This window comes from Diceros bicornis, chromosome 20, assembly GCF_020826845.1.
Source record: "Diceros bicornis minor isolate mBicDic1 chromosome 20, mDicBic1.mat.cur, whole genome shotgun sequence".
Taxonomy (NCBI): Eukaryota; Metazoa; Chordata; class Mammalia; order Perissodactyla; family Rhinocerotidae; genus Diceros; species Diceros bicornis.
Window position 1 is genome coordinate 34,244,043 of NC_080759.1, and position 22,094 is coordinate 34,266,136.

At 43.5% G+C, this 22,094-nt stretch overlaps 1 protein-coding gene across 5 annotated transcripts in view; it reads right to left on the reverse strand.

Annotated features, from left to right (window-relative positions):
* The window catches only part of RAI14 (retinoic acid induced 14), a 143,455-nt gene that overhangs the window by 46,332 nt on the left and 75,029 nt on the right, over positions 1-22,094 (reverse strand). For all 5 annotated transcript variants that reach the window (XM_058564264.1, XM_058564267.1, XM_058564266.1 and 2 more), the window contains exon 3: positions 7,845-7,975. In XM_058564264.1, coding sequence (XP_058420247.1) covers positions 7,845-7,975 — 131 coding nt within the window. The remainder of the gene's footprint in view (positions 1-7,844; positions 7,976-22,094) is intronic.

Consider the following 22,094-nt stretch of genomic DNA (forward strand, 5'->3'; position numbering starts at 1 on the left):
GATTCATACTAATTCCAGAAGAGAGGCCACCCACTTTGGAAATTAATAAAAGCTTCATGAAAGAGAAGGCAAACGGGGCCTTGAAGGATACGGAAGACTCTGTGGGGTGGGTGGTGGTGGCGGCATTTTGGAAGACATGAATTTCAGGGACCCGGTGAGGAAGCAGGAGTGTCTCTAAAGGACAGGCATGTGCTAAGTGATCCTATGTGCCTCAACCCTGGAACTGTCTGGTCACTGGCAGCATGAGAACGTCCTGCTCCAGGTGCCCTCTGTTGAGGGGTTGGACTGAGAGCAGGTCACTGCCTGTGTGGGCCAAGATCCACACCCATCTGCCCCTGCTCTGCTCTTTATCACAGCAAACTCCATTTCCCAGGCTCTCCTGACCTCTGCATGCAGGGGTAGGTCGAGCCAGTGGAGGGCTGGAGGGAGGGGCAGAGCCAAACTGCTTCAACCCTGAGCAACAATGACCCATTTGAGTGTCTAAAATCCTTCATTCTCAGCATGCTAATCCAGCTTTGAAACCAGTTTTAAAATGAAAAATCCTGTGATTCCACCAATATTTTAGCAACGTAGTTCCTAATTTCCAAATCTATTCTCATCAATCTGTACCACTTCTGTGGTTACAAGTCTTCCTTCTAAAGCACCATTTTGCAATGAGATCTGTTCAGCTTTAATATATGACACTATTTCCCTTTAAAAACCTTGTGAATCACATTACTTTAATATAACTTACTTTAAGCCAAAATTTACCTTTCATTTTAATTTTATTTCATGCACAAGCATTATATACATACATATATGCACGCATGTGTATTTTAGAAAAAATTTCACCTGGGTTCCCTGGCCCTTCCTCAGCCCACCTGTAACCTATGGGCTTGGAAACCGGGGGCCTCACTGTAGAGTGTCTAGTGCAGTGGTTCTCAGGTTGGACTGACCATTCAAATCACCTGTGGTGCTTTACAAACCCCATGCCCAGACTGCACCCCACATCAATGAAATAAGAATTTCTGAGAGTGGCACCCAGCATTTTTTCCAAAGCTGCCCAGATGATTCTAATGGGGGTCAAGTTAACCACTGATCTAGTTAGTGTCAAGCGGAGTCCTGAACTTGAACTGCTATGATAAGCCCCTGAAGGGAGAGAAAAAATGGCCATGGTGTCACTGTTGGTCTTTTCAACTTGGGATGGCCTCTATTCATGCTGTTACCAATACCTACACTGTCCTCTTCCCCTGTACCCACCCAAATCCTCCTGATCCATTCTTCAAGGCCCACCTCACATCACACCTCAGGCAGGAGGCATTTCTTAGCTACCCCAGTGCTTCACCATCTTTCCTGATCTTAATCCCTTTAGAGTTAGTATTTTACAGCTTAGCACTTAATTATTCTCCAGTACTTTCGTTGGTCTTGTCTTCTCAGCTAGATGCTATACATCTTGTAAGCAAGAATCATATTTTCTCCTTCTTTTGTACGTGCTTACAATAGAGTTTTGAACATTTTAGACTCAGGGAGAAACATAAACATTTGGGCATATTTGCAAGGTATGAACAGAGGTTGTATCACCTTCAAAAATCTATCCGACCAAAAGCAGAGTGGATACGCTATAGAGCAGTTATATCCTTCCGTTTATCTCTCTGTCAAATATCAACAGGTTTTAGGAAAGGTATACGGCGATTTTGCCTGGAAAGTGATTTTGCAGGGAAGGAGGCTGCAATTACACACAAAATACATAGCATAGTGGTTTTAGGTAAATTAATTTCGCAGCTGTATGTGAGAAGAACTGGAGACAGCTGACCGGGTGGTATGACCTGATTTGCAAGACTGAACTGCTGGTATGAAATATCTAATACATTTAGACTCTGAAAAAACAGAGACACAAGGTGTTAACAAGCCACCAGCCAGAGAAGCCCCTTAGCGTACTGATCTGCAGAGTTCAAGGACTACCTCCCCTATTTTATATTTAAGCTCCACAGAGTCATCTAAAAATACTTGTACAAGTTCTTGCTTTCAAAGCCAAAAAAATCAGGTTTCTGAAATGTGGGATACATATGTATATGTATATATATGTATATATTAGGTCTATACACACATGTCTGGGTGGTATTTCTTCAAATACTGCAGTCCCAGCAGTGATTTTATTTAGTCTGGTTGTTCCTAAGACAAACACACACAACTTTAATTAAATGCACATCCAAATGTAGGGGAAACCATCTTGAAACAATTAGACTGTTCTATGGTAAGAGGTTTTTGGGCATTGGCAGCCTCCCACTTCCTTACCTCCACGTGGAGAGAGAACAGATGGGCTGAGAGAAGCCAAGCCTGACTCCATAAACACAGCCTGCAGCTATAACTCTGCCCTGCTCTATTTTGTTCTCTTCTGACCCAAGACACCACCCTTCTTTTACTCTTTCTGAATGAATTCCAGTCATTCAATTGCTTTCACTTTTTTTTAACCCCTCTTTGATCAGTTTTAGAGACAGAAAAGTTTCAGGCAAGGTTTCTTATCTATCCTAAAGGAAATAGTCCAGGAAGAAACTGAAAAGTCTGAAGAATTACCAAACCACCCATCTGGTTATTGACCTTGGGTTATGGAGGCTTCTGGAGAATGTCTGCTGACATGGCTGCCTTTGCTGCCTCATTCTTGGGACTTTCTGGGTCATCTGGTTCTCTAGGTAGTAAAGGCTGAGTATTTAAATTGCTATGGAAGCTGCGAGAGCAGAAGTGTCACATCGTGATGTTCACCAGGACGGTTCTTTTCCTCTTGAACCTCAAGTTAATTCACCAATTAATTTACCCATGAGATTTTTAATGGCAAAAAGAGAGTGAGTGTTTCTCCTTAAGAACCATGTTCAAAAGTCACTTCCACAAATACCAAGTGAATGCCTCTTCTGTGCCTGGAACAGTGGAAAAGACTAACACAACAACAATCATAGGAACCTTGTCCTCAGGGAGCTTACCCTGGTGTAAGAGATTCAAGTCTTTCAGAAAACAAAGATCTTTCTTAAGCTGTAGAAACTTTTCTGTTGTTGTTCTTGTTTTTTGAATACAATAAAATACATCAAGTTCTAAATCAAGATTCCAGTATTTCAAAGAGAAGAAAAATCAAAAAAGCATTGAGAACATCTGGAAGGAAGGCATTCTGGACTGGACATAGAAGCTGGGCAAATATCTGGACGCTCTCACATGAGGGGAAGGCAGGGAGCAGATAGCCCCCCCCAACTAGAAGGCAAGCTAGAGGGAACACATAGCTAAGTAAGGGCGGGGCCCGTGGGAGGACGTTGAAAGCCACAATCAGGACTCCAGGCTGTCAAGCAATAAAAAACATTATGTGTTACTGAGCAAAATGACAAAATGGGTTATCACAAAGGCTGCCTAGAAAACAGGCCTCCAGCTTCATTTTGACATGGAGGTGTCTAAATCGAATGGTGAACCCTCGTGGGCAGGCAGAGAACGAGGCCACGCACTGCCAGGAACCTAACTTTCAAGTGGGTGACCCAGTCTTACCCTTTGAAGACAAATGCAAAACGTTCCTTACATGCCCACACACACATGCTGGCCCTGCAAGCTCCATGCGGCTGGTGGAGCCAAGAGCTCAGCAGAGGAGACACACCACATTGGTCTGTCATGAATTCAGAACTGCTTCTAGGAAGTTACCAGTTCATGTGCTACCAAACCAAATGCATGTAGAAAGAACAAGAACAACGAAAAAGTCTCCATAACTTGAGAAAAATCTTCAAGTGTAAGGGAGACACATATACACTCAGGCAGGAATACAGAAATTAGATCAACCCAAATACAGAAGACCAGGCTTCCCAAGGTAAGGAGGCTGAAGCCGAGGGAACAACACTGCTTGGGGCTCCCTGTTACAACAGAACCCTCGGCCTTGCGTTGTTACATGATGCCAAAGGGATAGGAGATGGTTTCCATTTCCACAGCCCCCCACCCATTCTGAATATTAAGACCATTAGATTTGAATGAAAATATGAAGACAGAGAGATTTAATTCCGTGGTGCCTTTGATAATTAAACTCTTATAGATATCAGTTAATAACTTTAATCATCAAAAGGAATATTCCAAGCAGAAAAATTAAGTGTTAACAGATGATTACTTATGGGAAATCTTGCACTGAAAAAATCATTACCTCCTCTTTCTTTTTCTTATAGTTCCTCTAACTTTCTAGGTAAGTGTCACCAAAGGAAAAAATGGTGGACTTGTAAGTGCAAAAGTAAAGATGTTAGAACTGGTTCCAGAGTTAATTCAGGGATTTCTGTATCATGTGAGCCTTAATTTTATCACCTGCAAAATGGGGGTGGTGATGTATAACTGCTGTGTGCATTTCTACCGTTAACAGAGAATAGAATAAAGTACTGATTCGTGCTATAAGAAGGATGAACCTTAAAAACATTATGCTAAGTGAAAGAAGCCAGAGACAAAGGGCCCCATATAGTATGATTCCACCTATATGAAATATTCAAAATAGGCAAATTCATAGGGACAGAAAGCAGATTAGTGGTGTCATTGCTTAATGGGTACAAGGTTTCCTTTTGGGGTGATGAAAAATTTCTGGACCTAGATGATGATGGTTGCACAACACTGTGAATGTACTTAATGTACTTTAAAACAGTTAAAATGATAACTTTTATGTTACGTATATTTTATCACAATTTCTTTTTTTTTTTTTTTTTGTGAGGAAGATCAGCCCCGAGCTAACATCCAATGCCAATCCTCCTCTTTTTTGCTAAGGAAGATTGGCCCTGGGCTAACATCTGCGCCCATCATCCTCTACTTTATATGGGACGCTGCCACAGCATGGCTTGACAAGCAGTGCGTCAGTACACGCCCGGGATTCCAACCTGAGAACCCCCAGCCGCCGAAGCAGAGCACGGCACACTTACCTGCTGCGCCACTGGGCTGGCCTCTACCACAATTTAAAAAAGAGAGAAAGAAGAGAATATAACATTCTGGTTGTGTACTCTATACATAATAAATGTCTCATTAACAAAAGGTGTATGGGCCGGCCCCGTGGCTTAGTGGTTAAGTGCGCGCGCTCCGCTGCTGGCAGCCCGGGTTCGGATCCCAGCGCGCACCGATGCACCGCTTCTCCAGCCATGCTGAGGCCGCGGCCCACGTACAGCAACTAGAAGGATGTGCAGCTATGACATACAACTATCTACTGGGGCTTTGGGGGTTAAAAAAAAAAGGAGGAGGATTGGCAATAGATGTTAGCTCAGAGCCGGTCTTCCTCAGCAAAAAGAGGAGGATTAGCATGGATGTTAGCTCAGGGCTGATCTTCCTCACAAAAAAAAAAAAAAAGAAGGTGTAAATTTATTAATGTGATCACAATTGTGGCTAAGCTGCTAATGAAAATTTCCCGTCTTCTTTTTAGTGAGTACTGTCCTAGACAAAACTAACAGAAACAGTTATCCCCCCTTTCACTGGGATGTCTATAGAAGGTTGTCTTGTGCAGACACCTGCAAAGCTGGACTAGGAGGAGTAGGAGCCAAGAAAGCTGGCTCTATCAAGGAAATTACAATCTAGAGGGCAAGAGGTTTAAGAACTAAAAATTACATAAGGTTGAGTAAGGAACTGAGTCAACAAAATATTAGCCAACAACCAAAGCCCGCCTACATTGGGAGTACTGACTACTGAGTCAGAGTCCACCGGGATATGGCCCTGTGCCCCACACCTGAGAGACAGGCCTCTGCAAAGGTGGAAGGTCAAACCAAAACTGAGGAGGAGCCCAACGTGGGGCTTTGGCAGAGAGGACAAGCCCAGCTCCCAGAGGACTGGACTCTGATCCAAGTGAGAACGCTTCCCTCTTCCCTTTGTGTACCAACTAGCCTGGTCCCTAGACAGAGCTCAGCCCGTTAAGCTATCTTATGGCCTCCAAAACAATAGGGTTGGTGTCTATGCTGTGAGGTCCAATGGGTGCTAGGAAGAGGGTTTAATTGGCAAAATTTGCTAAAATGTGATGCCCAATCTTCTGAGATTTTGCCTTTTATTCTCACTACCTATCCTTCTATTTACAGTCAACCTAGTTTATAGATAATGATTCTCTCTGGTTGAAACTACATGGGACACTTGAAAAACTATTAATTTCTGGGCCTCTCCCTGGACCAAATGATTCAGAACATGGGGTGGGCATTGCATCAATACTTGTTTAAAATCACCCCAGGTGATTCTAATGCAGGAGCTGCCAGGATTGAGGACCACTCATCTAGGAGAAGAAGGGAAGGGAGCTGGCTTTATCAAGTGCCTACTGTGGACTGGGTACTATGTTAGCTCCTTACATATGGCATCTATAGCTATAGGTGTCCCTCCCATATCCTCCTGGACTTGTTCTGGCCATGAGCACTATGGCCCCTAGGAGCAGCACTCAACCTTAGAGGGACAGGTGATCAGGGATAGATACTCCAGTTTCCTAACCCTTTGGGTGGGATAACTCTGAGGTATACTTTAAACCTGGGGTAAGCAAACTACTTCAGTAAGGGGCCACACAGTTAACACGTTAGGCTTTGTGGGCCACAGAGTCTTTGTTTTGACTACTCAAATCTGCCTTTGCAGTGCAGAAGCAGCCATGGGCAATGCTAAATGAATGGATTTGGCTGCATTCCAATAAAATTTATTTACAAAGACAGCAGGGGGCCAGCCCCTTGGCGTGATGGTTAAGTTCAGTGCGCTCCTGCTTCGGTGTCCCAGGTTCACAGGTTTGGATCCCGGGTGCAGACCTACACCACTCATTAGCCACACTGTGGCACCGACCCACATATAAAGTAGAGGAAGACTGGCACAGATGTTAGTTCAGGGCTAACCTTCCTCAAGCAGAAAATGAGGAAGATTGGCAACAGATGTTAGCTCAGGGCTAACCTTCCTCAGGAAAAAAAAAAAAAAAAAAAAGACAGACAGCAGACCATAGTTGGCCAACCCCTGCTCTAAGTCTAAACAGATTCCCAGAGGTCCTCAGCAGGAATGGGTTCCAGTTGTCCATAGCAATAACCTGTCCATAACATGCAACATAGGCTTCATTCCCTTACTGTGCACTTCCTGGGATCACTGGCTATAGAAACTACTTGCACTCAAATCCTTGCCTCAGAGCCTGCTTCTGGGGCCACCCAACCAAGATCAGTATCTTGTTTTATACTCACAACCAGGCTAGTGGTTGAATACTATCATCTCCATTTTACAGTGAATAAATTAAGATTTAAAGACTAAACAACTCATAAATGATAGAGTCCAGATTAGAAGTCTATTTAGCTCCAAAGTCAATGATCTCTCTATAATACAACCAAAGTAAGGATAGTACAACAAATAAATACACACACACACACACACACACACTTAAATAGTATACGGTTTTAATTATGGTGGGCAAGAGTACCACATATGGCAAATCATAAAGCAAAATTCATACGATTCATGTAATTACTAATCTATGTTAAGGAAGGGCTTTTAAAAGAAATAATAATATAAATAGTAGGGTTTGAAGGTTATGAAAAAAATTGCTCTCTCTTTTATGCTGTATCTAATCAAGGAGAGAATTCATTTCCCACCTATCAATTGGCTGCAATCCTGGTGCTATTTCTTCTCTGATGAAATCTTTGGTTATACCTGGGAACAAATATAGCCATTCAACGTAAAGCCCAATGTATAATTTGGAACTTGAAGAGAAAGGAACTACGTAGGTTAAAATATCCTCTTACATATTTTAACGTGTGGGTTGGGGAAACAGTAATTTCACAAAGTCCCCTAAAGGCACTTGTGAAGTTCCCCTATCGATCCTAAGGATCCCAGAGAACACTTTGAGAACCCAGAACTGGCACAGTTAGAAACCAATCTTTTCAGCTTACGCGGTCTTGCCCTCGCTGTCGTGCTTGGTGGCACTGGCTCCCTTCTTGCCCAGCAGTGAGGCCACCTTCTCCGCGTCTCCATTCTCCACAGCCTGCAGCAGCCGGTCATCATTCTTGTTCCACTCATTGGTCTGTGGAGCAAAGGGGAGACGCAGAGCTAGTGAACAACAACAGTGGCCACAGCCATGCTGACCCGCAGGACCTCGGACCTCCCAGCTCCCCACTCTCCTGTTACTCAAATCACAACCTGCCCCCAAAGGTGCAACTTTCAAAATACCTTCCCCTTCACCATGGAGACACCCAAGAAGGCTGGTTTCCCAAAAGAAAACATCAACAGTTCAATGACATAGTGGACGGTCACCAAACTCGGAAATAAAGTAACTTCTTTTAACTGAGGTTGGGAAGATGAAGCAACTTAACAAGACCTCGAGGCCAGTTTACACATTAGCTTATTTCCAGCTAAACTCGACAGCTGGCTCCTCAGGACACTGGCCTTTGACCTGGTCCACAGCTCACCGGGCCCACAGCTTACAGAACCAAACCGGCCAACAGCTCAGGGTTTCCTGCGAGTTTACATCAACGCAATTCTTCGCCTGCCTTTTTTTTTTTTCTTTTTTTTAAAGATTTTATTTATTTATTTATTTTCCCCCCAAAGCCCCAGCAGATAGTTGTGTGTCATAGCTGCACATCCTTCTAGTTGCTGCATGTGGGACGCGGCCTCAGCATGGCCGGAGAAGCGGTGCGTCGGTGCGCGCCCGGGATCCGAACCCGGGCCGCCAGCAGCGGAGCGCAAGCAGTTAACTGCCAAGCCACCGGGCCGGCCCTCTTTGTCTGCTTTTTTTTTTTTTTTTTTTTTTTGTGAGGAGATCAGCCCTGTGCTAACATCCGCCAATCCTCCTCTTTTTTTGCTGAGGAAGACGGCCCTGGGCTAACATCTGTGCCCACCTTCCTCCACTTTATATGGGACGCCGCCACAGCATGGCTTGCCAAGCAGTGCGTCGGTGCGCGCCCGGGATCCGAACCAGCGAACCCCGGGCCGCCGCAGCGGAGCGCGCGCACTTAACCGCTTGCGCCACCGGGCCGGCCCCTCTTTGTCTGCTTTTATTGCCACTCTTTCTGGCCTGCTTACTGGGCCCTGATGTTTGAGCTGTATATTGATTTTTTTTTTTTTTTTTTGTGAGGAAGATCAGCCCTGAGCTAACATCCACGCTAATCCTCCTCTTTTTGCTGAGGAAGACCGGCTCTGAGCTAACATCTATTGCCAATCGTCCTCCTTTTTTTTGCCCCCAAGGCCCCAGTAGATAGTTGTGTGTCATAGCTGCACATCCTTCTAGTTGTGCACACATCCTAGTAGATAGTTGTGTGTCATAGCAGCACATCCTGCTGTATGTGGGACGCTGCCTCAGCATGGCCGGAGAAGTGGCGCGTCGGTACGAGCCCGGGATCCGAACCCGGGCTGCCAGTAGCAGAGCGTGGGCACTTAACCGCTAAGCCACGGGGCTGGCCCCGTGTGTATTGATTTTTAAGTAGTTGTCAAAGCTACTGACTCAACAAAGTATCACCAGAAACAAAACTTCCTCCTGATTAAGCTATTAAACATCCAACAGCTTTGAGGAAAGCCTTTACCACCACCAACCCCCAACCCCAACAGAATAATTTTGCAAACCACAGTAACAGTAAAGCTTTCACGTGCACAAAAACTAGTTTTTACTCTTACAAAGAAAGAGAGGATCTCTATATAAGAGAAATGGACCTTGAGTATAAGACTAAGTGGTTGCAAATGTGAAATGGCAGCAGTGAACCATTGAAGGTTTTGGAGCAGAGGAGTGAGAGAATAAAATCAGTGATTGAAGAAGAATCATCAGGAGTTTTATGAGGCATATAGGATTAATGGAGGGAGAAGAGATCCTGGGGCACATCAAAGCCCCTGGGTCACTTTGCAGGCCCAGCCAGCTTGCCCACCAGACTCCCCCAGCTAAGCCTATTTTCTGACTCCTCCAGCTGTGGATACCACCACCCTGGTGGAGACTCCTCCTCCCTCCTCAAAATTTTCTACAGACAAGTCTCCAGGGCTCTCTGCTTCCTTGTGACCTCTGAAGATAAGAACCTCCAGGCCTTTCTTTTTTTTTTGTGAGGATATCAGCCCTGTGCTAACATCTGCCAATCCTCCCTTTTTTTTTTTTCCGCTGAGGAAGACTGGCCCTGGGCTAACATCCGTGCCCATCTTCCTCCACTTTATATGGGACGCCGTCACAGCATGGCTTGCCAAGCGGTGCGTCGGTGCGTGCCCGGGAACCGAACTGGCGAACCCTGGGCCGCTGCAGCGGAGCGTGCGCACTTAACACTTGTGCCACTGGGCCGGCCCCACCACGCATTTCATATTAAGTCTTTGCCATAGAGCACAGGGAAGCACACAGAGGAGACACAAGAGATTTAAAAGCTAGCAAGAGGGAATTTTACAGAACTCCAGTCTTCCATGGTCCCAGGAATGTGTTACCAATCTCTCTGCACTGATGGAACTGGGAAACCCAATAGAACTCTGCCTTCTCATAGAGCAACAGTGGACCCACCAGATGTCCCGGCACCCCTCCAACCCTAGCCTAGAGACAGGGCCTTTAGAGAAAGCCACAGGCCACGGAGAAGTAAAACAAGTGTACCCAGGGCTCAAGTAAGGAATCTGCTTCTCTGAGAGTCTCAGGACTGGACCAGTCCCATTTCTCAGGACTCCCTCCTCCCCCCTGGCCAACACTGAGAACAAGAACACAGGAAGGATGAAGTAGGTTTGAATGAAAATCAGAAGTTTGTCCTCTAGGCTGCATGAACTTGAAGTCCAGAACTCTAGATTGGCACTTAACATGCTATGGACCCTAAGTCACCCAAAAACCTCTCTGTGCCTCAGTTTCCCAAGGCTTTGTACCAGAAGACCACTGTGATTCCTCTAAAGCTCAAAAGGCTTAATCTATAAAATGCCCCAAACCAAACTTTGCTAGGGATTATTCTAGAACAGCACTGTCTGCGATAATGGAAATGTTCTATAGCTGCACTGTCCAAAACTGTAGCCACTAGGCCAGTGCTTCTTCACCAGGGGGATTTTGCCCTCAGGGGATATCTGGCAATTTCTGCAGATATTTTTTGATTGTCATGACTGGGAAGTGCTACTGGCATCTAACAGTTGGAGGCCAGGGGTGCTGCTAAACATCCTACAATATAAAAGATAGCTCCCTCTCCCCAACAAAGAATTATCTGGCCCCAAATATCAATAACACATTAGCCACATATGACTACTGAGCACTGGATATGTGGCTAGTGCAACTGAGGAACTGAATTTTTAACTTTAACTTTAGACTTCAAGTGCCAGTGGCTGGTGGCTTGATCATATAGAGCAGTGCTGCTCTGCGTGATGGCTCTCTAAATATTTTTAACAAAGGAAGAATGTCTCCCGGGCAACGCCATCCACACTTCTACAACAATCAATTTACTCACAAAGAGGACATTAGGTTTTATCTTTAATTACAAATCAGGTTTCCTATTGAAGGAATACAATAAATATACTGCCCCAGGCACAAGCATTTGTTAGCAGAATAGGAAGCTTTACTTAACAACAAAATGTAGCTAACACGAAAAAACAGACTGCAGCTTATTTCCCCCAGGCTGCATTTTCAAGCCAAAGCAAAGCAAAAAAACTTTACTGAAGTACATTTAGGACCAATGATTCCTACCTACATTATCCCGATGCTACATTATTAGTGTTGTCTTTTAAAATCCTTCCCTAACTTAAACTGATCAAATTAAAACTGGATTTGGAAGATCAGAAGGATATTAAATCTCAGAGGACATGATTGAAAGTACTTAAGCAAAGAAAGACCACATGAAAGGATTTTTCTTTTCAGTGCTGCTAAGGCACTCAACTCTTGCGTAGAGAAAAATCTGATTGCACGGGTGCCCTAAAATTAGTTACATGTGGATCTTTTGGGAGTTCATTTCTATAGGACATAACAAGAAAGATCCGCCCTCTCCTACTCTTCAGAAGACATGGTCAATGGCACATCCTCTGAGGTCTAAAATTCCCTTCTATCTAGAGTCTCTCCTCAGTCTAGGCCAGAAAGTACTTTTCTCTTAGAGCAGATGAGGCAAAGAGAACATGGCTATCAACACAAAAATATTTAATAAGTTGAATTTATTTAATTTACTTAATAAAGTAACTTATTAATCCAAAACCTGTCCATGGAGATAGTCTCTATATCTTCTCCTATATAACTATTCCATCTAGTGCTATTCTATACCAAAAATTCTGAAACCGGGGCCAACTTGCTTCAACTACACTCAGTTAGTTGTCTGTTTGCAAAAGCAGTTAGATAATGCACTACTATAACACACCCTATAGATAATATCTCTGATGCTTGGGTCACCAGGGTAACAGATGCTTAAGTTGTTTTTCAGGAACTGAGAGTAGACTCTTTGTCCAGTTCAGGCTGGTTAAGACCAGCAACTCATCAACTGGGCCTGCAGGAATGCCCGATAGGTGACCCTTTGATGTCAAGGGGCTGAAAACTCCACCCTCAGATCATGCTAATGCCACCCTTTTGTGAACATGTGTCCTAAGAAGAGCCACGAAGCTTGATTATGCTTGTGCAGATCATCAATTACTTCACTTCTCCTTACCTACAATCATGTATTCCCACACTTCAGACCACCATGCCCCTTTATCCCATAAATTTCTCTAAGTGCCATTTTCAGGGAGGCGGATTTGAAACTTGTTCTCCCGTCTCCTCCCTTGACTGCCTTGTGAATAAACCCTTTCCCTGCTGCAAACTCATTGTCTTGGTGATTGGCACAGTAGTGTGTTGGGCAAAGTGAGCCTAGTTCAGTAACAATTCCATGGACAATCACAAAATGAGACAAAATATGTATTTAATAAACACTGTTAATGTCAGTGCTCTTGGGAATCCAGAAGCAAATTCCTCTCCTCCATCTCCATTTCTCTGCTGAGTGGTACTAAACTGAAATCAAGCATCAAAAGGAATCTTAAAAGGTAATCTTGGTCAATCTACTGTCTAAAAGTAGGGTTGGTCAGATAAATAGGTTGTGATATAATAAAAAATATATATTTGGTCTTTGTCCCAGTTCCTAGCACTAGAGCTTCTAAAACCAATGGAATTTCCTGAGTGATAGGGGTGATAGGAGCATCTTTTGTTATTCATAATAAGCCCCTTTCAACCTTACCTGAGTTTATGTTAATGAGATGATTGGTGTCTAAAAGCCACTAGAGAGCTTCAGGATGGGGGTTGGTTGCCAAAGGAGCCAACCAAGTAATTAGAGGGTTGGAACTTTCAGTCCCCCAGCCCCCACCTCCAGGGAATGAGTCAATGACCAATGGCCAATGATTTAATAAAGCAGCATTGCATAATGGAGCCTCCATAAAAAACCCTAAACCATGGGGTTCAGAGAGCTTCCAGGTCGGTGAACACATCAAGGTGCTGGGGAAGTGGTATGAGGAAGGCACGGAAGCTTTGCACACACGCACCCATACTTTGCCCAATGCATTTCTTCTGTTTGGCTGTTCTTGAATTGTATCTTTTGTAAAATATTGGTACTAGTAAGTAAAGTGCCTTCCTGATCTGTGAGCCATTCTAGCAAATTATTGAACCTGAGGAAGGTGTTGGGGGAACCCCCCGCCATTATAACTGGTCAGTCAGAATTACGGTTGGCCCTGGACTTGTGATTGGCATCTGAAGTAGGGGCAGTCTTGTGGGACTGAGCTCCTAACCTGTGGGGTCTGATGCTAACTCTGGGTTGTGTCAGAATTGTATTAAATTATTGGACGTCCAGTTGGCGTTGGGAGAGTTGGAAAATTGGTTGTTTGTATGAAAAAAAATCCCACATATTTTGTGTCAGAAGTGTTTTGTGTAAGCAGCATATTGTAGGAGAGGTGAAGTTTAAAATTTTGCCATAACATCCCAAAGTAATTCACTCATACTCTGGAATCAGGGAAAGCTTCTGGAGACCACCATCATATCTACAACATCCTCTCACCACCTCCCATGGAAATCCCCTCCTGGAATTGGCATTCCTTCCATAGGGCAGGCATAGTTCTGCCTTCACACTGGACCCCTAGTTCCCTTGGAATGGTGTTTTCAACCTATTAGAGGGTTAATCCAACGTTTAAAAAAAATTAAATAGAAACAAAAAAAAGCATCAGATGCATCACATTTAATAAAGTTAAACATTTTATAAAACTTTTGCTTATTATGTATGTGTGTCCCGGTGGTGATATAAAATATTTTTACTGGGGAATCACAATCAGAAACTTTGGATGCCACTGCTTTAGAATGCTCCGTCATCCCATCTGCCTACAGAAAGGCTTCCTTCTAAAGCCTAGCTCAGGCCCTACAGGAGGCTCTTCAAAAGCCTTTCCTGGTGACCTCTCTCTGCTTCTCTCCTCCCTCGTGTCCCAGAGGGCCCGCCTACTCATCTCCACTGAAGCCCACAGTCTAGACTTGATGAAATATTGCATCCTGGCTTTTGTGTGCTCATTTTGCCTCCCTGTCTTCAGCTCCCTCAAGGAACTGACAACAGCCTTTATTTCTTATCCCTGTGGTGCCTAGCAATTGCTCAGGATCTGTTGCTGATTTTAGCAGGAGTTTCTTCCTCTCGATTAACCTAAATCTCTCCTGGCTTAGCAAACATTTGCTTTTTTCATTTCTAAAACTCTTTCATTCTTTTGCAAACAACTATTTAATTATGTTTTAGATTTTTTTTTTTTAATTTTATAGACTCAATAAATCCAACTCCCTTAGCTTTTCTAAGGCCAATTTTCCAGGATTTTAATCACGGGTACACTTTCTCCAAATCTCTTCCCAACCAAGGAACCAAGTCTTATCAATTCATCAAGGTGAACCCACTGTCTCCCAGTCATGAAAATCACTGGGCTACTCGTATATTAAATATGCCGATTCCCAGGCCCCTGGAGCTTCAGATCCCGGTGATCTGGGGTGGGGTCCTGGATTCGCTCAGGTTCAACAAGTGCTCTCTGATTCTGACTGCAAGTTTGGGGAGAACCAGAACCTATGCTAAGGCTAACCAGAGAATTCACTTGAAAGGATTTTCTTCTTCCAAGAGGCCTTGTTAAGGAAGCCGGTGGGAGAAGAGACGACTTCTTCACTTTTTCCTTGTAGAACTAGGTATTTTGTCTCCCACAAAAGCTGAACACATATTAGGCTTTCCCTAGGAGTTGCATGTGCAACCTGTGTATAAGACATATATAAAAATGTTAACGAAAGCACAGCTCATAATAGGCAAAAATTACAAATAATCAAATATCCAATAACAGAAGTTGGATAAATAAATTACAATATAATCAAGCAACAAATTATCACACAGAAATGAAAATGAACAAACTACAACTACAAGCCACACCATGGATGGATAATAAAAACAGTTCTGGTGAAAGCAGCAAGACACAAGAGAACACAATAGTATGATTACATGTGTATAAAGGTGAAAACAGGAAAAATGGATCCGTATTGTTTAGGGATGCATATACAGATGGTAAAACTATAAAGCAAAGCCAGGACAACGTTACCATACAACTCAGGATAGTGGTTAGGGGTGAGGGTGTGGCATTTGATCAGGAAGGGACAGCTGGGAGCATTATAGGGTCTTGCGCTCTATTTCATGACCTGGTTAGTGGCTCTACAGAGGTTCACTTATTCAACACTACATTCTTGTTTTGTGCACCTTTCTCTATACGTGATTTCACACACACACACACACACACACTCAGAGTTTAGAAAGAAGTTTTGTGGCTCACTTTCTGGTCAAATCAATACCGTACCAAGTGCCTTTGGGTGGTTTGTATTCTCACTTGCTGTTTCTTCATCTGTGACATGAAGGCAGCCTGGTGCAGAAATCTGGTTCTTAGGAGGCCTTATGAACCCCCTCGAGAATCTGATAAAGTTACGATCCTTCCTCAGAATAATGCACATACACACAAAAGCTTGCATACAACGTCAGAGGGTTCTCCAGCTTAAACCCCAACCCCCAGCCCATACATAAACCCAAGCTAAAAACTGATGTAGAAAAAAGAGGCAGGCTTCAGAGTTTAGTGCTTTTGAGTTGAAATTCCAGCTCCACCACCCCCCATTTAGGTGGTCCTGAGCAGCTCATCAGTGTCTCTGAGTCTCCATTTCCTTATCTGTAAAAGGGAGGGGAAATCCTACCTACTTACAAATTATTCCTGAGAATTAAATGTAATGTACATGAAGGGCCTGGCACATATTAGGCACTCAAAAAAGGTGATTATTATTATTATTATTGAATTAGATGATCTGCACTCTTCCCTCGTGATTCACGCTCTATGAATCTTTTAATATTTATAATTTAGGACCTCCAGTCCATTACCCTTTCAGAGGTAGATAACGCCCTAATGCAAATTTTCTACTATGCTCCTTGAAAATCACATTTTAGGGGCCGGCCCGGTGGTAAAGCAGTTAAGTGTGCACGCTCCGCTTTGGCGGCCCAGGGTTCACAGGTTCGGATCCCAGGCACGCACTGATGCACCACTTGTCAAGCCATGCTATGGCGGCGTCCCATATAAAGTAGAGGAAGACGGGCATGAATGTTAGCCCAGGGCCAATATTCCTCAGCCAAAAAGAGAAGGATTGGCATTGGATGTTAGCTCAGGGCTAGTCTTCCTCACACACACACACACAAAAATCACATTTTAAAGGACTCTAGAGAAAACCTTCACAGACATGAAATTAACTATTTTATTGAATACAGCTCACTTTTCCAGGAGACTGTTTAAACAGACGCTATTTCAACAGAGCACATTAGGCCACATTTGCAAGTTCAGGAAGCCATATGTTACGCTCCGGAGACATGTGTAATGTGTCAGCTATGAAAAGCAGCATGCGGGAAAGGCAGACCTTACCTTCAATGTGGGCTCCAAACCGTCCTGCTAATATATCACAAGTGAGATTTTCAATGGCTGGCCTGTAAGTTTCGTATTCATCAAATCATTTCCAAATGACACCTACTTGCTTAAGAGTTTCCCCCTGAAGCTTGGCCTTTTGAAAGCCCTGCCTGACTCCATCAAGGGTAGCAGACACCATGTCAACTGTGTGATGAACGTCAGGGCTTTGGCAACTGGCAATGTCCGCCCTTGGCCAGACATAGCATCACCTTCTTTTATTTTGGTTTAATCATCGGGAACTGAAAAACCAGTGGAAACTCAGTGGTCACAGACATCTGGCTAGTGGGCAGGTTTGAATTTTGGAATATATCAACCCAACCAAAATAATCTAGTGGCACAGAGCAATCTAGGAAGAGAAAGAGTTTCTCTGACTTACTTTAGGAAAGATGCTAAAACTCTAACCACCACAAATCAGCATAGCTCCTGTTGTTTGTATGGATCTGCTGGAGCAGCCGTCTGAAAGAGTCTATTTGAGAGATTATTTTTGGAAATGCTGCATTTCTCCCTCTAGTTTATGGGAGCAGACTATTTTGCCAATATAATTAGTAAGGCTAAGATGAAAGTTAGACAAAGTAGACAGTGTTTTCACTGGGAAGGTTTCAGATTTAAACCATCCAGAAAAAAGAGCACACACCTCATATTTTAAGACAGAGGACAAGAAACAGGCAAGCTTCTGGACCAGATGATATTTTTCCCCTGTTGACTATACCAGACAGTACTTATTAGATATCTATCTACTAGATACAAAGTAATATAGAAAATTTCACAGATGTTACATTCATTCATTGGTTCGTTCATTCATTCAACAAATATTTACTTAGTATTTTATATAGCAGCATTCATTCAGTCAACAAATATTTACTTAGTAACTTTTATATAGCCAGCATAGTCTACTGAATTTTCTATATAATTGTGGAGAAAAAATACAGCAATATGAGAAATATGCCAACAATACAAAACAGGATATTAGAGTGGTAAATTGAGCAAAATAATGAATTGAATATAAGGCAGGGACAACTTTCAGCTAGGCATTCAGAGAAGGTTTTTTGACTAGATGATGAACTAGACCTTGCAATGAGTAACATTTCGATTATTGGAGAGAAGGCGAGACACGACGACTGACAAATGCAAGATGTAAATAGGGAGTTGATCCAAGTGAGGCCTTACAAGACTGTCCTCCTTAGTGTCCATGGAAAACCCAGAAAATTACCAATACATCATGACATAAACATTTGACAAGTCTCCCAGTTTTAACAAGCCCAGCGGTTTCATAAAGAGGTCTCCATTTAATGTTAGTTACTTTAGACTAATATGTGATAAGTTCATCTAAAATGAGTTTCCTTTCTCCCTACATTTTTATTTTTTCATTTTTTTTATAGTTTTTCCATTTAATAATTTTTATTTATTTATTTATTTATTTTTCCCCCAAAGCCCCAGTAGATAGTTGTATGTCATAGTTGCATATCCTTCTAGTTGCTGTATGTGGACGCGGCCTCAGCATGGCAGGACAAGCGGTGCGTCGGTGCACGCCTGGGATCCGAACCCGGGCTGCCAGCAGCGGAGCGCGTGCACTTAACCACTAAGCCATGGGGCCGGCCCTCTCCCTACATTTTTATTTCAGATTATTCACACACGCAGGGTACAGTGTCTCTGCTATTCACCCTGAAATCCATCACCTTCCCTTTAATGGACTGAGTCGTGATTCCTGAGGTCTTTTCCATATAAATGCAGAATTCTGCATTATGGACATAATATGGAATTATAAAGACCTCCATCCAGAAACAAGCTGGTCACTCCGTCCCACTCACTTCACCAAGCTACTCCACTCATTGCTCCCCACGGCCCCAGCCACCCGGACCAGTTTACTTCCCCCAGTTTGGCTCTCCCATGCTTCTCTTCCACAGCTTTTGGCACAAGTGTAATTAAACAGTATTTCTAAAGTATCTTTAAAGGTCTGTCAACCTCCCACTGGACTTAGAGTTCCAGGGCACGGCCAATGGCCAGCATCTGTCTTGTTCACCACTAAACCCCTGGCCCCTCGCCCACTGCCTGCCAGATGGTAAGGGCTCAATTCAGGGCTGTTCATTGAACAGCTTTGTTTTTCTTCCTTCTATCTTGGGAGCCACTACTGATTAACCTCTTCTCCACTGATACCTTTGTCTCAGTCTACAAATGTACTTAGTCTCCATAATCCTACCAAATTCTCCCTTAACTCTGTTGACCAATGTTAAAACATTAAATTTAAAAACCATGTCACATGAGGTAAAAGCAGTCTCAGTTTTCTCAGGGAGAAAAATGGTTCCATCCAACTCAGTTGGGTTCAAGCACTCATTTATTTAGTATCTATATATCAGGTACTGTGCAAAGTCCTAGGGATAAAAAGATGGATATGAAATAATCTTGGCCCTTAAGGAGTTCACGGACTTCTAAGGATAGAAACACACAATAACCACTTACATTATTTTTTGTCGTGCTAGGCCAGTGCTGTGAACTAAATCCTATCAAAGCCCAGAGTTCAACTTAAAGGAAAAGGAAGGAACTTTTTAGGATGAGCAAGATTTAAGTGTGTTTATAGACTGAGGCAAGCAAAGGAGTCAGTGGAGAAAGATGGAATGAAAAATATAAGGGGCGGGGGGTGGAACTGAGGATTCGACCCAGGCGGAAGGCTGATCTTTGTAAATTAGAGTCGTGTTCTGCCTCTGAGATAGTAAAGAGGGAGAGGTGGGTGAGCAGAGATCTGGTGGTAGAGAGGAAGTCAGTTTGTGTTTTATAGCTTCTGTTTTCTTAGGAAAGCAGGAGGCAAAGTACGCAAGGTCAGTGGTGGGCTACGAAGCTTGAAAAATGTTCCCAATAGCTAATGCTCCCAATAGCTCCTGGGGGAAATGAGAAAGGAAACCCACTTAAAATGAGTAAAGGGGTTTTCAAGCAGCCCTGAAGGTCCAGCTGAGAGTAGGAATTATAACTCCATAAAGAAACCATTTGGTAGTGTCGTGTGATTTTTCACTGGAAGCACTGCACAGGACAAAAGAGCAAGGGGTGGTTAGCTTGATCCATGACTGGAGACTGGAAAGACAGGTAAAGCAGAGATTTCAGGGTCAAGAGGATGGGAAGTGCCAGTGAGCGGGTATTTAAAATGATTGTGGGATCAGGGGTGGATAAGGATAAGGTCTAGGGCATAGTCCTATAGGTCAGAGGCAGGTTTGGATGGATCATTTATATGAATGTTAGAGTTCCCAGGATGATGGCAGAAAGGAAAAATGGGAGTTGGGAGCCAAAATCCTGAAGAAATATCAAGAAGCAACCTACAGGTACCAAAAAGATAGTGAAGAAAGTGAGATGAGAGTCGCCCCGCATAATCAAAGAACAGTGATTGTTAACTGACAAAGGGGTGATGAGGTTGCAGAGCAAGTGGGTCAAGCTTTCCTCTGAAGAAATGGCTTCTTGTGCTTTACTGAGCTTCTACTATGTGCTAGTCCCTTCTGGGTGCCCTAAAGAATTGATTTCATTTAAGTCACCATAACAACCTGTACTGGGTTGAATACTGTCCCCACAAAATTCATGTCTTCCCTGAACTTCAGAATGTGACCTTATTTTATAATAGGGTCTTTACACATGTAATCAAGTTAAGATGAAGTTATACTAGATTAGGGTGAGCCCCAAGTCCAATGACTGGTGTCCTTATAAGGAGAGAGATGAAGACACTGAAGAGACAGAGAAGAAGGCCATGTGATGACAGAGGCAGAGATTGGAGCTATGCTCCCATTAACCAAGGAACGCCAAGGATTACTGGCAATCACCAGAAACTGGGAGATGCAAGCAAGGATTCTTCCCTAGAGCCTTTGGAGGGAGTATGGCCCTGCCGACACCTTGATTTTGGACTTCTGGCCTTCAAATCTGTGAGAGAATACATTTCTCACAGAATACATTTCTCACAGTTATTTTAAGCCACTCAGTTTGCAGTAATTTGTTACGGCAGCCCTAGGAAATTAATACACCACCCTATGAGTTGGTATTATCCTCATTTAACTGATGAGGAAACTGAGGCTCAGAAAATATAAATATCTTGCCCAAAGTTATAAAGCCTGATAGTGGAAGAGTCAAGATTCAAACCCTAGACCTTCAGTGCCCTTTCCACTGCCCAGTCCTGCCTCCCACATATGCCCATCACACTGAGAAGACCAGGCAGAACACAGATCACAGTGTGATGGGCCATGTGAGGCAGAGGGAGAGACCTCAGTCTGGTGGTATTGAGATTGGAAACTCCAAGCCCTAAGTCCCTTTTAAAGATTTTATTTATTTATTTATTTTTCCCCCAAAGCCCCAGTAGATAGTTGTATGTCATAGCTGCACATCCTTCTAGTTGCTGTATGTGGGATGCGGCCTCAGCACGGCTGGAGAAGCGGTGCATTGGTGCGCGCCCGGGATCCGAACCCGGGCTACCAGCAGCAGAGCGCATGCGCTTAACCGCTAAGCCACGGGGCCGGCCCTCTAAGTCCCTTTTAAATGCAGGAACCACACCTAAAGCAAACTCAATATTGTGTATGAAATTTGCAGTTATACAAAAGCATTTAAAGCATGATTATTTTACAAGCATGTTCACAGTAAGGCCTCTTTGAATAGTAAGCTTATATATACATATATATAAATGGGATGTGATTTACTCAAAGAAATATTCATTGCTTAAAAGGAGGTATATGTGTAACAGTAAATATCTTAAGGCCTGAGCAAGGCTTTCCTTGCAAACAGATAGATACTTGGAGACATGTCTGGCTATAATCCAAGCACACACTAAAAGTATTTTTGGCATGTATTTGAGCATAATAAGCAGCCACAACCCCTGAGCTTTGCTCTTTACCCAAGTGGCACAATAGAGATTTCACATCAAGACAAAATGATTTCACTCACAAGGTCTTAAGTCAAATGCTTAAGTGCACTTTAAGTGTCTAAACGGTCAGAGTAGAGGATCAGGGTGGTCTCTTGTCCTGATCATGCTCCGGCATCATGCCCTTTATAGATGTTAAATGATTACCAAGGGACAAAATGATACCTAAAGAAATTTACAAGCAAAGGAAACAGTCCTTGAAAATACAAATTCTATGTGAGATCTGACTGCTCTGTATTTCCTGCTGCCCCATCCCTTCCTGCACTCTAACCTTCTCTCTCCGCCCCCCCCCCCACCCCGCTTCTGGACCAGGTAATTCAACAAGTGAAAGCTGGGATCTTCAGTGGGGTAGGGGTTGACCCCAGGCCCAGGGTATCTCAATTGCCTATGACTT